The sequence below is a fragment of the Hylaeus anthracinus genome, unplaced genomic scaffold (genome assembly GCF_026225885.1).
Source record: "Hylaeus anthracinus isolate JK02 unplaced genomic scaffold, UHH_iyHylAnth1.0_haploid 5, whole genome shotgun sequence".
NCBI lineage: Eukaryota > Metazoa > Arthropoda > Insecta > Hymenoptera > Colletidae > Hylaeus > Hylaeus anthracinus.
In genome coordinates this window covers 11,359,613-11,373,563 of record NW_026535322.1, presented here as the reverse complement: position 1 = coordinate 11,373,563, position 13,951 = coordinate 11,359,613, and the positions used below count along the sequence as shown (strand labels likewise).

The 13,951-nt window shown below is 30.3% G+C and overlaps 2 protein-coding genes across 8 annotated transcripts; one reads left to right on the top strand and one right to left on the bottom strand.

Moving 5' to 3' along the window:
• The first annotated feature begins 1,865 nt into the window (after window positions 1-1,865).
• On the top strand, window positions 1,866-10,142 carry LOC128896016 (cytotardin). 4 transcript variants are annotated; one of them, XM_054159130.1, is made up of 10 exons: window positions 1,866-2,087; window positions 3,844-3,960; window positions 4,032-4,251; window positions 4,431-4,730; window positions 4,789-4,940; window positions 5,067-5,222; window positions 5,419-5,707; window positions 5,778-5,906; window positions 5,964-6,207; window positions 8,523-10,142. In XM_054159130.1, the coding sequence occupies exons 2-10, from the start codon at window positions 3,893-3,895 to the stop codon at window positions 8,531-8,533; spliced, it is 1,569 nt and encodes a 522-aa protein (XP_054015105.1). In that variant the 5' UTR covers window positions 1,866-2,087; window positions 3,844-3,892; the 3' UTR covers window positions 8,534-10,142. The 4 variants fall into 4 exon arrangements, with proteins under 4 accessions (XP_054015105.1, XP_054015103.1, XP_054015102.1 ...); XM_054159128.1 differs by lacking the exon at window positions 8,523-10,142 and adding an exon at window positions 7,165-7,483 and having other exon boundaries at window positions 1,867-2,087; XM_054159129.1 differs by lacking the exon at window positions 8,523-10,142 and adding an exon at window positions 6,469-7,483 and having other exon boundaries at window positions 1,868-2,087.
• Window positions 8,901-13,397, bottom strand: LOC128896032 (UPF0047 protein YjbQ). 4 transcript variants are annotated; one of them, XM_054159166.1, is made up of 5 exons: window positions 13,118-13,397; window positions 12,897-13,028; window positions 12,652-12,822; window positions 11,907-12,043; window positions 8,901-11,178 (listed from the first exon to the last, which is right to left on the bottom strand). In XM_054159166.1, coding segments are annotated over exons 2-5 (525 nt in total). In that variant the 5' UTR covers window positions 12,898-13,028; window positions 13,118-13,397; the 3' UTR covers window positions 8,901-10,962. The 4 variants fall into 4 exon arrangements, with proteins under 4 accessions (XP_054015141.1, XP_054015142.1, XP_054015144.1 ...); XM_054159167.1 differs by having other exon boundaries at window positions 12,897-13,025; XM_054159169.1 differs by lacking the exon at window positions 12,897-13,028.
• Window positions 13,398-13,951: the final 554 nt, after the last annotated feature.

Sequence of the window (13,951 nt, the reverse complement as noted above, 5' to 3'; positions counted from 1 at the left end):
AACTACTTACATTAGTTATATTAGTTATATTATAGTTAAAGGGTGTAACATTTACAATATTTTTTAAATGGAACTTTTGGTATCTTGACCATGGATCTAGAAATGCTTCATAATTTTCACCCGTTATACATCAGACCCATGACGATAAGCACCTGGCTGCTTTTGGGCACGATTAATCAGATTCAATGTTAATACATAAATCTTCGCATAGATTTAATGATTATCATACGTATTATGACTAAAATGCTGTATAATCATGTATTTCTAATTACAATGGTTGCTGTATGGTATATATCATGTTGGTAAATTGTAAAAGCTATTGAAATGCTGTTAATGATAACGAGACCATACAGTTTTGATACAATACATATTTTTCAGACACGATTAATGAGATTCTCTTATTAATAGTAATAATCGTTTGAACAGTACTTAATTAATCAGTAGTTTACTAATACGTAATGTCAATGGACAGACTGTTTAAACGATTACTATTCAGCTTCATGTCTGTGGCAGAATTTGAGATAAACCTTATCGATGAGTCCACCTAATAGATTCAAGATAAAGGACAGTGATATTGTGGTTCTATTTATATGAAACCACTTTAAATAAAACGTACATCCGATATCGCCTGAAGTGATAGTTTTGAATGCAAACGAAACTTTGTCGATCTTTTCTAGGTATAGTATGTAAGAAAGATTGTGGAATACTCAGGGCCAGCGTGACCTTTTGCGGAGCCGGGTTGAAAAATTTGTCGGGGCCTGGATTTACATTCAAATACTACACTTAAATTTTACAACGAAGAATTATTTATTTACCAATGCTGTTGCATATTATATATTTCTTGTAATATGAATATTAAATAATAATACTTTGATGATTTTTGTCACTCCTTTCAATTTAATCAGCGCTACTAAAAAAATTTCTTATATTTGTTAATGGTATCATCATTCTGTAAAAAGTTAATCAAAATCGGTGCCTTTTGATTCAGTACTTTTCGTAGACCGCGGGGCCTTTTAAAACGGGGGGCCGGGTTCCGGCGAACGCACTGAACCTGCCTTGCGCCGGCCCTGGTTTTGAATGCAAACGAAACTTTGTCGATCTTTTCTAGGTATAGTATATAAGAAAGATTGTGGAATACTTGAGCTATGGCAGAATTCGACACTGTAGCAGTGATGGACATTCGTGGGATATTTCCTTCGAGGAATTCCTTTTTGCGCATGCGTAAGCTGACGTCACAGCTACATGTCGTCTGCTACCATACATGTATCCGGACCGCCAGAGGAAGTGCATTTAAGAGGCCTGTGCAATTTTCCCGCGTTTTTAACGGACAAATTAAGTACAAGAGTGTTAGTGTTCGTGAGTGTAATATTAGAGAAAATTAAAAAAAAAATGGATAATGAACCGCAGCCGTCCACGTCACGAATCATCGAGGAAAAGAAGAGAACATTATATTTTGTTCCTTACTGGGATCCAATGGTACCCTAAATTCTAAATAAGTGTATACAGCAGTGAGGACTGCAACGCTCGCTTCAATGCGCATGATCAGGAAAAATCCCACGAATGTCCATCACTGCACTGTAGTGTAAGGCAACATGGTTGGAGCTCCTCCCACTCGTGGTACTGCCCTGCTATCCACTGCGGTCCTCCCCTCCACAAGGCCGCCTCTCCGTATTCTCTCACTCTGTTCATAACGCTTCGCGAAACTATCGCAGTCAGTGCTGGTCAGTGCTAGGAGCAGCGGGGAAGCGGACTAGTATAAAAGTGGGGGAAGTCGCTCAGTGCTGGCTTGCTCCATGAAGCAAGCGTGTCGAACCCTGCTTTATGGAACGAACTGTAAGTACAGATCACTGAACTATACCAATAGTTCAATGATACAGCTCGCAGATGCACTTTATTAGTACCCAAAGCGTCCGCTGCTCGTCGCTGTATAGAACGATATACTTTAAGTTTAGTTTTTTAAAAATCCAAATGTGTACTTCGCTAATGATACGACACACAACAGTTCTTCGTTGATCGAATAAGGAAACAGAACGTCTTATACATGATTCATTTTTACACAAAGGAATAGAATACAATTATTATTTCGCGTAAGTAAAAGCCAGTATTGTCTTCACTTATTTCAATTTCCATTGATGATACAAATTTATTTAATTGTTTCTCGACTATACGATTTTTGTCAGAAATTGATTTCCAGTTGATATCGTTAATGTTTATAAGAACGAATATTAAAGAATTCCCTTGTATATTTCGTCGAAATACATTGTTTTAACGTCTCGTTAAACTTCACAATTTTGTTTTTTTTATTCTTTATAATGAAAACGTAACGCGGTCTTTAAATAGTTTAATTCTGAAACGTGATGTGTAATTAAAATATATAAAAGAGAGCTTTCAATTTTGTGTATTGTTTAATATAATTCGATTTACTTTGTATAAACTCTTCGATTCTGTTTAAAATGGTGGTCCAAGTACAGTGTTAATAATTATGCCATGGAATGATAGATTAGAGGTACTTAAAGTATGATAATACGTGTTTTGTAATTGCTTAATATTTATGAATATTCAATTGTTTGTCTGGACAAAATTTAGCGTTTGAAACAATCGTTAATTACAACGTTGTGAGAAGACAAAGAAACCATAACAAGACACATATTCATAATAATTACACATAAAACATGAAATAAATATAAAAATAATTTTATATGCACTCTAATGTTTCCAATGAGACAATTATACGTTAAGATTTAATATTCATTTTATATAAACAAATGACACTCGTACTTGCATGTAAATTTTAATTTGAACTATTAGTTTGTTTTTTGTTTTAAATATTGTTTAAAATTTCCTATAAGATGATATCATCAAATTAAAAAGAAAGAAATATTGCAAAAAATGTATGACATATATGTAGTATACATGTACAAACACATAGAAAATTTTATAATTAAAATACAACAAAATTTGTTTAAAAAATAGTATTTGAATTCACTTATTTGTTTTTAAAGTAGCCTCTAATTATAAGTTCAATTAATTTCACTCCTAATGGTATCTAAACTAATAGTTCATGAATGTTAATCTATTTCATTGATGAATAAAGTATTTCATTTTTAAATACCCATAACTATATATACAAGTTTGTTAACATTAATAAGATAAATCAATTGCACTTGAAATAGATGGTTTACATGGACCATATGGCTCCATTAGACGGCTCTTGATGTGCATCTGTAGATCTATAAATAGCTAAAATTTGAACTCTCTTTGTGACGTACTGTGTAGTGAAAAGCTTTAAGTATTTTCATTGAAACATAATAGTAAAATATGTCCAAATTCTATTAAATGTAACAATATGATGACAATATAATAGAAATAATTAAAATACATTTATCCTGCTTTATCTATTTTTCTACTTGTATACATAACAAATAATAATCTTACTGTCTCTTTCTCTCTTCATCCCCCACTCCTTTCAATTACATACACATAATTCAATGTAATTAATAGTATAAGATGTAAAGATAGTATAACACAACAAAATTATTAATTATTATTTAATTGTTAAAATAGAATGTTCTTGCTCATAGGGTTTGTAAGTTTTAATTATTACTGTAATTTATCAACAAAGATGCTTTTACTCATCAAAGAGTCATCAGCTATGACCTCTTTGCTTCTTATCTCAATAACAACATATTCAATTAATTGGCCAAAGGAAGCATTCCACTCATTTTAAAGACATAGCATCTACTTTGGTAGTTACAGCGATGATATAGTTCTCACACAATCAATTTAAAGGTAAATTAAATTTGGGTAATGTTGTAGAATAAAATTAATTCCTTTTTATTTCAGATATTTTTTCCTGTTCATTACTGGCCATACTTGAGACCATATTCGAAAAATGAAGTATATTTTAATACTACTTTTGCAGCTACTTTGTATCAATTTTTCTAGTACTAGAGAGATTACGTAAGTTTTTCATCGCTATTTCATTTTTACGACCAGAATTTTGCTAATTAAAAATACAATTTCCTTTTTAGACACGAAGATATCAAAGATGCAATGTTAAGTTTAGTACATATGATGCGCGAGAATACTGAAAAATTAGAGCGTCACGAAGCACGAGAACGTCAATTGGGTGAACAATTAAAAAAAACAATAACTGCCATGACAAAACGCATGTCAACAGTCGATACCTTAAAATCACAACTAACAAAACTCGACGAGAAAGTAACTGGAATTGAACAATTGATTTCCCAGGTATTTTTTCGAATTAATAGAACATCGTACTAATTAAAAACCAGTTAAAGTTTGCGAACATAATTTGTAGCATAAATAGCAGTTGATTTTATAATGTTTCTTATATAAAATTACGTTCTTTAATATTTAATAGAATTAGATAATAAACAATAATATTAAAATGTTTTTTTTTTTTTCAGAGAGATGAACGAGAAAGAATACAAATGCAGAAAACTGTTGATGCATTAGAAGATTTAGAAAGTCGTTTGGAAGGATGGCTTACGGATATTGAAAATAAAGTATCGGAAGTAAATGCTCGATCAGACACTGCGGTACCTTCTATTGGCACTGTCTCTCCTATTGTCGCCCAACTAAACAAAACCGAATCAATGTTAATGGATAGGATTTCCAAAGCAGAGTCAACTTTTAAATCCGAGGCAGTAAAATTAAAAGAAACTGCTAATGCTCAAACTGGAGTAACAAAAGCATTATTGACAGAGGTAAACATATTTTTTCAATTTAAAATTAATAAACATGTTAAAATTAAATATTCTATAGATCCAGGATGCCGGTTCAAGAATTGGCGAACTAGAGGTTCATATCAAACCACACTTCGATATGATTTCTAATATTACTCAGTACACGAAAATGCTACCTCCTATACAACAACTTTTAGAAAATACTACCAATCAAATTAGAGAATTACCAAGGTACGTTGGTATTATTATTTATTGATGATTTTAAAAATTACAACGACCGTACAATACCTATCGATGTTACAAATTTCTTACATTTTATAAATATAACTCTTTGTTAATTAAATCTTTGTTAATTAGGATTAGTGAAATTCAAACTCTTCACAATGAAACTCAAACACTTTTACAAGAAAGCAAACATGTTTTAAAAGATGTTGTTACGCGAGGAATCAATGATATCGAAAATAAATTAATAGAGACTAGAAATGAATCTAAAGACACAGTAGGAGCTTTGAGGTAACATTATTGTATAACTATATATCCTTAACAACAAATAATACTGCAAATTTTAATTGTGTCTAAAGCAGAAAATAGTCTATTTACGATATTTCTATATGTGTAGTCTTGTAGGAATATTATAAATAAACTAACGATTTAAAAGAAAACTAATATTAATAATAACAATACCTTATTGAGTATTCTGAGATTTTAGAATGGACTTGGCAAATAACGCGGAACGTGTAAATCAAGAATTACATGATCTTGAAAAGGGTCAATCCGTAATGGTCTCGATGGCTGATCATGTTTTAGATACGAAAAAAAGAGTCGAATACGGAGTACATCAAATTCTTTTAGAAGTAGGAGATTTAGTGAAAGCGCAAGGTATAAATATCAATAACACTTTAAATCAAAGATTCGATGGAATATCAAATGACATAATGGACAATCAGAATGGAGCTTTGGCAAATTTGACCACGAAAATGGAACAGGAAATGAACCAGGTAATCATTCAACGTTAACTCTTTTACATAATCAATTTCTAAACATTTGGTAACATTTATTTTGTAAAAGGTATGGAGGCAAATAAATGTCATGTATCAGCAAATGACAGAAAGTGCTAAAGCATTAGATAAATTACACAAACAAAATGAAGAATATGTTAATGGTACAACTTCTACCATGGGTGGGATGGAAACTAAGGTAATTATTAAACTTAAGTGAAATTAAACGTATTACAGTGATTATTTACACGTGTAGGTGGGCGAAATAACAAAACGAATGACGGAAGTCGACGAGAACTTAAATTATCTCTTGGGGCGACTCTCACTAGTGACACAAGAATTTAATCAAATCAAAACAGGATTAGGTACCGCGCTAGATAATATTAAAGCATCGTTCAGAGAGGTGCAAGACAGAGCGAATGATTTAAGAGATCCAGGACCACATCCGATACCTGAAAATTATAAAGAATTTAATGAGTCTGATAATAGTAAGCCAGATGGTAAGCCTTTGCCAGAAATTGCCAATCATATTTTTAACCTTCCATCTAACTAAACTTATATTTTTCTACAATAACACTTGTAGATCCACCTCGAATGTAATATGAAAATGTCGTTCTTACTCTTTATTAATACACAATTCATTTTTACGAAATTTTCATTTTCCTTGTTTTTCAACGAACGTATATAATTTTATCGAAATATATTTATAATAGATCTGATGTGCAGCGATGATCATTTAAAAAAAAAAATATTTGTTTTAGTTGTGAAAATAAAGTAAAGCAATATCAATCTCATATCAAGGATCTTATTATCATATCGAGGAAGATTACATAATCTACACGAATAGTGTAGTAACGATCATTGCAATTTATATATAATCATAATATATTTTTTTCGAAGTATTTTACTTAAACATACGTATTAAACATTGTAACATTTTAATTCTATCAATGTTAAGATTTTTAAATGAAGTCTACGGCAATCGTTTCGAAGTGGAAGATAATGATAGCATTGATGAAAGTTTGGTACATATAAAATTTATGTAAATGTAATAAGTTTGGATCGATACATTTTCATACTGTCATGCCATACAAATATCTATTAAGTTTTTCGATCCAAAAAGAAAATATGGAAGAAAATGTGTAAAATATTACATTGTAAGTGTCGAAACTACGGTTCTGAAAGCAATGTTAATAGATAGATTTCCGCATAGATTTAATGACCATCATATGTATTATGAGTATAATGCTTTATAAACATGTATTGCTTATTACAATGATTGCTATATGTTATATATCATATTGGTACATTGTAAAGACTGTTGAAATGCTGTTAACGATAACGAGATCGCAGCGTTTTAATACAATATATTTTTCACCGTGTTTTTATATTTAAATCACACATTAATGGACTGTCATCTGTCATGCAATACAATATGAAAGTGATTTGTATTTCAGGATACATATCATTTAGTAAAAGACTAGATAACAATTGAAATATAAAAGTGCAATATTTTAACAAACTGGATACGAGTACTTACAAATTTATTATTGCCTGTTATATTTTTTCTTTACAAAAAATATAATTATTAATGTGACACATTATGGATAAGTGCCATCTCGTAAAGACTTAGAAATCAAATTTTTATAAACTTTTTCAAATGTAAAAAAATCGCATTATTATAGTACTAGTGGTGCTAATACCAATAAGATTTTTAATGTTAGTAATATCAATATTGTTAGATACTGTTTATACTAATAAATATAGAGACTTCAATGTGTTGACTATGCAATGAAACAGCAATCTGGTAACCTGTACTTAATCCTCTAAACCCAAGGTAGATTTTCACAGAATTCGTCGATTCTAATCTTTTTATTCTTGGCTGTCGAATCGAACCCACATTTAAGATTTAATTTTATAAAAATTGAACGGGAAGGGAAACACTTGAAGGATAATTCTGTCAATATTGTGCAAATAAAGAATTCTTATCTACAAGGTACAACTTCATTAATGCAAATTAATACTCTGATATTTATAGTTACAAGCAAATAAGTTGGCACATAAAGTATAGTAAACAGAAGAAATTAAAGTCATATTAACGATCAGATGCATAATCATATATTTTTTTCTTTCATATTGTGAAGTTCTTTTCAAGTAGCATAATTATCTACCATGATTCTTATTTTATACAAACAATCTTATCTGTCTATGTTTTAAAGATAATATACAACATTTGCAATTAAATTTCGTTACACTGGCTCATATATATGTATATATATATATATGATATTCTCATTATTTTTTTGTTTAAATATCATTTAATATGTACAATTAGTAACATTAAATTTATATGTAGCAGTACTCAACACGTACATGTGATCCTTTCTAACATATTAAATTTTTATTATTTAATGATGCAGGTCCACTATATCCAGCTAAATAAAAATTAATGGAATCTTATTTAGAAGTTTGTATAAGTATTGAATAACTTAATTAATAAATTAGAAAACTGTGATTATTTTAAACGTTACACAGTATCTTAGTACAAATGTGTCAGATTGGTAGCTGAATATTTAGATATAATGCAATTTCAAATTGTTTTGAAACATTAAATTTAAACTTTGTCGTTGTTGCTTACACTAAGTTATAATAAAGAAGTTTATTAAATGATAAAAGGATTTTGTAATGTCTAAATAAATTGTAAAGTAGTATTAAAAATCAAAAAGTATGAAATATTTATAGGAAATATTTTGCACAAAACTATATTACATTTTAACATTTCTTGTCAATATTTTCATTAAACCATTCATTACAGGTATGATTTAATAATATTTAATCTTACATTACACATGGGATAAAATATGGATATTGTCAAAAGACACTAGATTAATGAGTACAGCATTTGACTTTTATACAGATAGGAAAAAGATTAAGAAACGTTGGAACAACTTTGCAGATTGTACACACAATTATATTACATCAACATTTTTTTAACATCGTTTGTTGGAATAATGTACGAAAATTTTTTTCTCAAAAAATGAGAAACCATACCAAATTAGTATGTTGTATGTATAAATAAAAAATAACATTATAAGTATCACTTATAATTTATGCGTTATCTTCTTATAGAATCTTAGTTTCGATTAATTTGCCAGTATATGTTGTTAATTTCTTACAAATCACATGATAAATATAAGGTTTAAATTTTCTTTATTTCATAATTTCAGCTAATGAATTAAATGTTTATAAATTGTCAAACTTGTAATTTTTTTTATAATAATAACGATTACATGACAATTGTTAATCATGCGTCTAACGTAATACGAACAATTCTCATCGCAGGCTCAAAACAAATATATATTATTTATATAAATTATTGATGTATGTTGGTAGATTTGAATTTTAAAAAATTACAAAAGTACATTAAAAAAGCACTAGTTGCATTTCCATCAGTATTTAAAATAAGGTATTATCATACTAAGTCTAATGAAAGATTAATGAAATTTTATTGAAAAATTAAATATGAGTTCTAATTATTTTATAAATGTTTAAGATGGGATTAAATATATTTATGTATCGTTAAATTGTAAAATGTATCGTAATAGTGTTCACAGTAATTGCCTTGCAATTATGATATTTTACCAATTATCTAATTTATAAAATGAACTTGGTATGCAAGTAGATAACTAGAAAATTGTTATTACATATATATGTTAATTACAAGATAAAGTATCAACTGTTTTTTAAATCAAGTGTTATAATAATGTTCATTATGCTCATATTTTTTACATATTCGATAGCCTTTGTGGTTAGACATGAAAAATTTGCACGTGAGTTTTTATCGTTTCTTAAATTTGGAATATTAGCAAAGCGTATCAATCTGATCCATGATTCTCATTATGGATAAAAGAAACTTATAATTTGCTACAAATTTATAATCTTAATTATTATAATTTTCGATAATGCTACATTTTTGAGCTGTTAATTTTTAAGCTATACGAGCTGCATTGGGTACTTTACATTAAAGCACATCCATTAATCATAATGGACGACAGTTTATGCTACTTATGAGAAAGATTAACAACTAACATCAACTGTTTACTTAACAGTATATATTAGATACGTCAACAAGCTCCCGTGATAAGCTTTGGTTATTTAATAACATTATAAATAATTTTTATTACAACTCTTTGCAGTGCTAGATCCCTAGATGACATTTCACATATTTCGATTAGATTAATAAAAATTTCTATATTACATTTTTTTGTATTAGTAAATACCTATCGATGTAATAATACTAACTCATTATTTGCATAATTTGACGAATTTCTTAACTGACTTCTACTTTCATACTGATTTGCCCACATGTTCAACCTATTATTATATCTTATGTAAATATCTCTAGTAGAAATATATTAGCACAGCAAAGAAGTGTCGATTATAATCTATGTACACCCCCAATGCAATGGAAACGTCATTAGAAATGCCTACCCTATGATAAGCAGTGAGTTAGAAAGTTTTAACATATTGCACATACTCCAGCTGAGATTTCCTTACATATCGTAAAAAATAATGCAAGTACTCTGCTGAGCATTTATTAATGCCATTATCTTCATTAATCATTTTTTTTTTTTACAAAAGGATTTCTTAAATAAAGCTATGTAATTAAATTCGGAGTATTGGACGCATTATATCGGAATGCATTAAATTAATTTTGTCTAAGAGCAATGTAGAAGAGTGCTGGATACTTGCACTAATTCGTTTTTCATCTTTCTGGGTGCATACGATATACACTTGCCTTGGCAGTTTGCAACTACTTAATAACGTTATATTTAATGAACCACGTCTCTTGACCACTGCTGTTAACTTAATTTCGAATACGTACCTCATTGTAGTCTAAACAAAACCACCAAATGTAAATTTATTATTTATTTATAGGTCTATTAAAATACAAATGAACGTATTATTTCTATACACGGATATGAGAATTTATAATAAATATTGTCAATAGTGTTTATTACCTCTAAAAATTATTTATCGACAAAACGACTAAATTCCATAATATAAATGAATATTGTAATTAGGTCCACAATATAAAGATGTATATTTACGTGTATACTTTTAAAGTATCCATACACTCTTTTTTTTAATTATACTCTTAGAATATGACTAAAATTAAGCAGCTGCTAGCTCGAATAGTTGGATGTAGATATGCCCAGTTGACGTTTGCTACGCCGTTGGGGGTGTGAGTGGTCCTAGCTGCTAGTAGAAGCGATAGGACTAACAGGACTCAAAGGACTACTCGCAGGATCCCTGAGACAACCAGTCAATGTTATAGCTACTTTGCGACTTCCAGCATCGTTACGGTGTTCGCACAGCCAAATCCCTTGCCATGCTCCCAAGGTTAATTTGCCATCGGTAATTGGAATACTCAATGAAGAACCCAGAAAACATGCTTTTACATGTGCTGGCTATAAATAATGCGATTATGAAAAAAACTATATAACTTTATAATAATTTATATATAAAAATTTATATTGTAGACAAAATCTGATTCTTTTACGACAAACATATTATTTAATGAAAAAGGAAAGAAGGTAAATTTAATATTTATTATATCTAAGTGCATTACTATTTAATGCACTATATAATACAAATAATATGATAGAAAATAGTAAATTCAAAACAAAATTCAGATAATATATTGGTATAATTTTCTTGATCTAAAATTTAGGAATTGATATACTCGTTAAATGAGATAAATCTTTGGTTAGATTTTCAATTATCTTGAATACCATAATATAGAGTTAACTGCTACAAGCGTATTAAATTTTTCAGTTATGTAACAGGTCAACATAGACATTAGGTTCATGAATATCACATGATGGGTCAATGTCAGTTACATATAATGCGAATAGATTTCAAACAGCTTACACTGATACAAGAAAAACATATATATCTACAGTTACAAAACTTCAATGGTTAATATATTTATAATAGATACTTAAGCTGCATTTTTTTCTATTAAAAATATTCTTGACACCTTCCTTGGATTAGTAAAATATTTCCCTAGAGGAGTAAGCCCTCTTTTAAACAGTTATCAATTTAATGACATGAAGATTTTTAAATAATTGTGTACTCTTGCAGAAACGCAAGTATTACGCATTTCAATAACTATAGATACAATTCGTGATCTTACCATATCGTCTGGTCCTTCGCAACTGTGTCTATAGGCCAAACCTTCAGGAACTATTTTATTAAGCATCATTTCCACATCGTCTCTAACATCTGGATCCCAATTTTCATTTAACGCTAAACTCGCTGAGGTGTGAAGAACTGAAAATCACAAATGAATACCTAAAAAACTTTTCTTATTATTCTTGTATAAATTTTAATATTTTTAAAATTCTATGAGGAAAAGTCTATTTAATAATTCAAACTAAAAATGTATTTAATTATTATTAATGATAGATTATATAATGATAGAAATTAACTTTAATAATTGAATAAGTAATCAGAATAATCTTCTTTGTTTCCTATTGCATAAGTGTACATGAATGCTTTAAAAACTATTTGTCGTGAAAGTCTGTCTTTCATTTATTAGGTAAGACACAATGACACCGGTTTAAGTATCTTATAGCAAACATGGGAGTTTAAATTAATAAAAATTAAAAGGGATGGGACAACAAGTGTTTATTGTTTTAATTTTGTATGTATACGTTGTGTGCGTCGCGCGTGTGTGCTATAAACCAAGCTCTTGTTTAATGAATTGGTTATAAACACAAGCATACTCTATATAAGTACGCTAAGCGATCCTAACGTCCTTAATTATGTTAAGCAAGGAAATAAAGAAAATATAATAAAACACTATGATATCTAAACTTGGATATTACCATTTTGAAACAGCGCTTCGTAATATATTTCATAACGTAAGATTCACTCACTTTGTATGTGACAAATTCCAACAGAAAATTCGCAGAGTTCTGGGATTCTTCTTAATATTTCTTCGGTAACGTGGTGGATACCTCGACGCTGTGGCCTTAGGTTAATTTTCGTTTGAAACCATGCAGAACCAATTTGAATTTTTCTATTTGACGAGGCCATGATATGATGCACTGTAGATATTACACGTTTAACTAGAGTTTCGAATGAAATGTCTCGCAAAGCGAATATTAGGGAAAAAATCTACTTCGAGGAAAAAAAGTCACGAGAACACGGTCCACTCCATCGAATATGGTATACGTCTACTATCTTCGCCTCTTACCGGCTACAAGACGTATGGATTTAACCACATCTTTTCAAGATTGTCTAATTGCATCTGCTATATTCCGTATTCGTAAAAAGGTTATGAGAAATAATGATTGACTCAACGTGCACATACGTATCGAGTTTACATACATGTACGCTCACCTTCATTTACACGAAATATGTATCACTATTAGTATCACGTACGCATACTAATAGTGAGTGAACGTGATAAAATTATTCGACAATGGATCATCGTATCACTAAAAGGTTCAGATCTCTCGAGAAACGTTCTGGTTGATAGAGGTTTAACAATAGCGTGTCATATTGCTCGGAATATTAAATGCCAGAGAACAAATAAATCGAATAAGTAATCCAAACAATAATGTGAGCTTTCGGTAATAGTACGCATAGACAAAGGATCGCTAACGTAGGTGGGTATCTCTTTTCATTTTTCTGGGTCATTCTGCAGCGCCACTGGCGATCCACACCAAAACGAAACGAGAACTTACTACAAAGCTCAACTCAGCGCAGCTATACTGATCTACAGGGTGTCCGAAAACTCGCGTAGGAGCCGGAAATGGGGGGTAGCTGAGACGATTCTCAACAATAATTTCCTTTGCAAAAATGTCGGATGGGGCTTTATTTTTGAATTATTAACGATAAACACCGACCAATCACAGGGCCCGATTAGCGCGCGATCACCCGCGAGAAAATAAGCTCGAGCCAGGATTGGCTGGTTGCGCCAGGTCGCTGGCAGCTGGCTGAGCGCGCGCTAATCGGGTGCTAATCGGGCCCTGTGATTGGTCGATGTTTTTCGTTAATAATTCAAAAACGAAGCCTCATCCAACATTTTTGCAAAGGAAATTATTGTTGAGAATCGTCTCAGTTACCATTTCCGGCTTTTACGCGAGTTTTGGGACACCCTGTATGCATCATCCAAATAGAAGAAACTTTGTAAACAAAACGATGTGACAATCGCAAACGCAATTGGATCTT

Excerpts from the sequence above, each read along its gene's own strand:
- LOC128896016 (XM_054159127.1), top strand. The coding sequence starts at position 3,893 with ATGAAGTATATTTTAATACTACTTTTGCAGCTACTTTGTATCAATTTT. Across the intron at positions 4,252-4,430 it reads TTGAACAATTGATTTCCCAG|AGAGATGAACGAGAAAGAAT; the intron begins GTATTTTTTCGA and ends TTTTTTTTTCAG. Across the intron at positions 4,941-5,066 it reads CAAATTAGAGAATTACCAAG|GATTAGTGAAATTCAAACTC; the intron begins GTACGTTGGTAT and ends TTTGTTAATTAG.
- LOC128896032 (XM_054159166.1), bottom strand. Across the intron at positions 12,044-12,651 it reads TGGAATTTGTCACATACAAA|TTCTTCACACCTCAGCGAGT; the intron begins GTGAGTGAATCT and ends TGTGATTTTCAG. Across the intron at positions 11,179-11,906 it reads GCGAAGGACCAGACGATATG|CCAGCACATGTAAAAGCATG; the intron begins GTAAGATCACGA and ends CATTATTTATAG.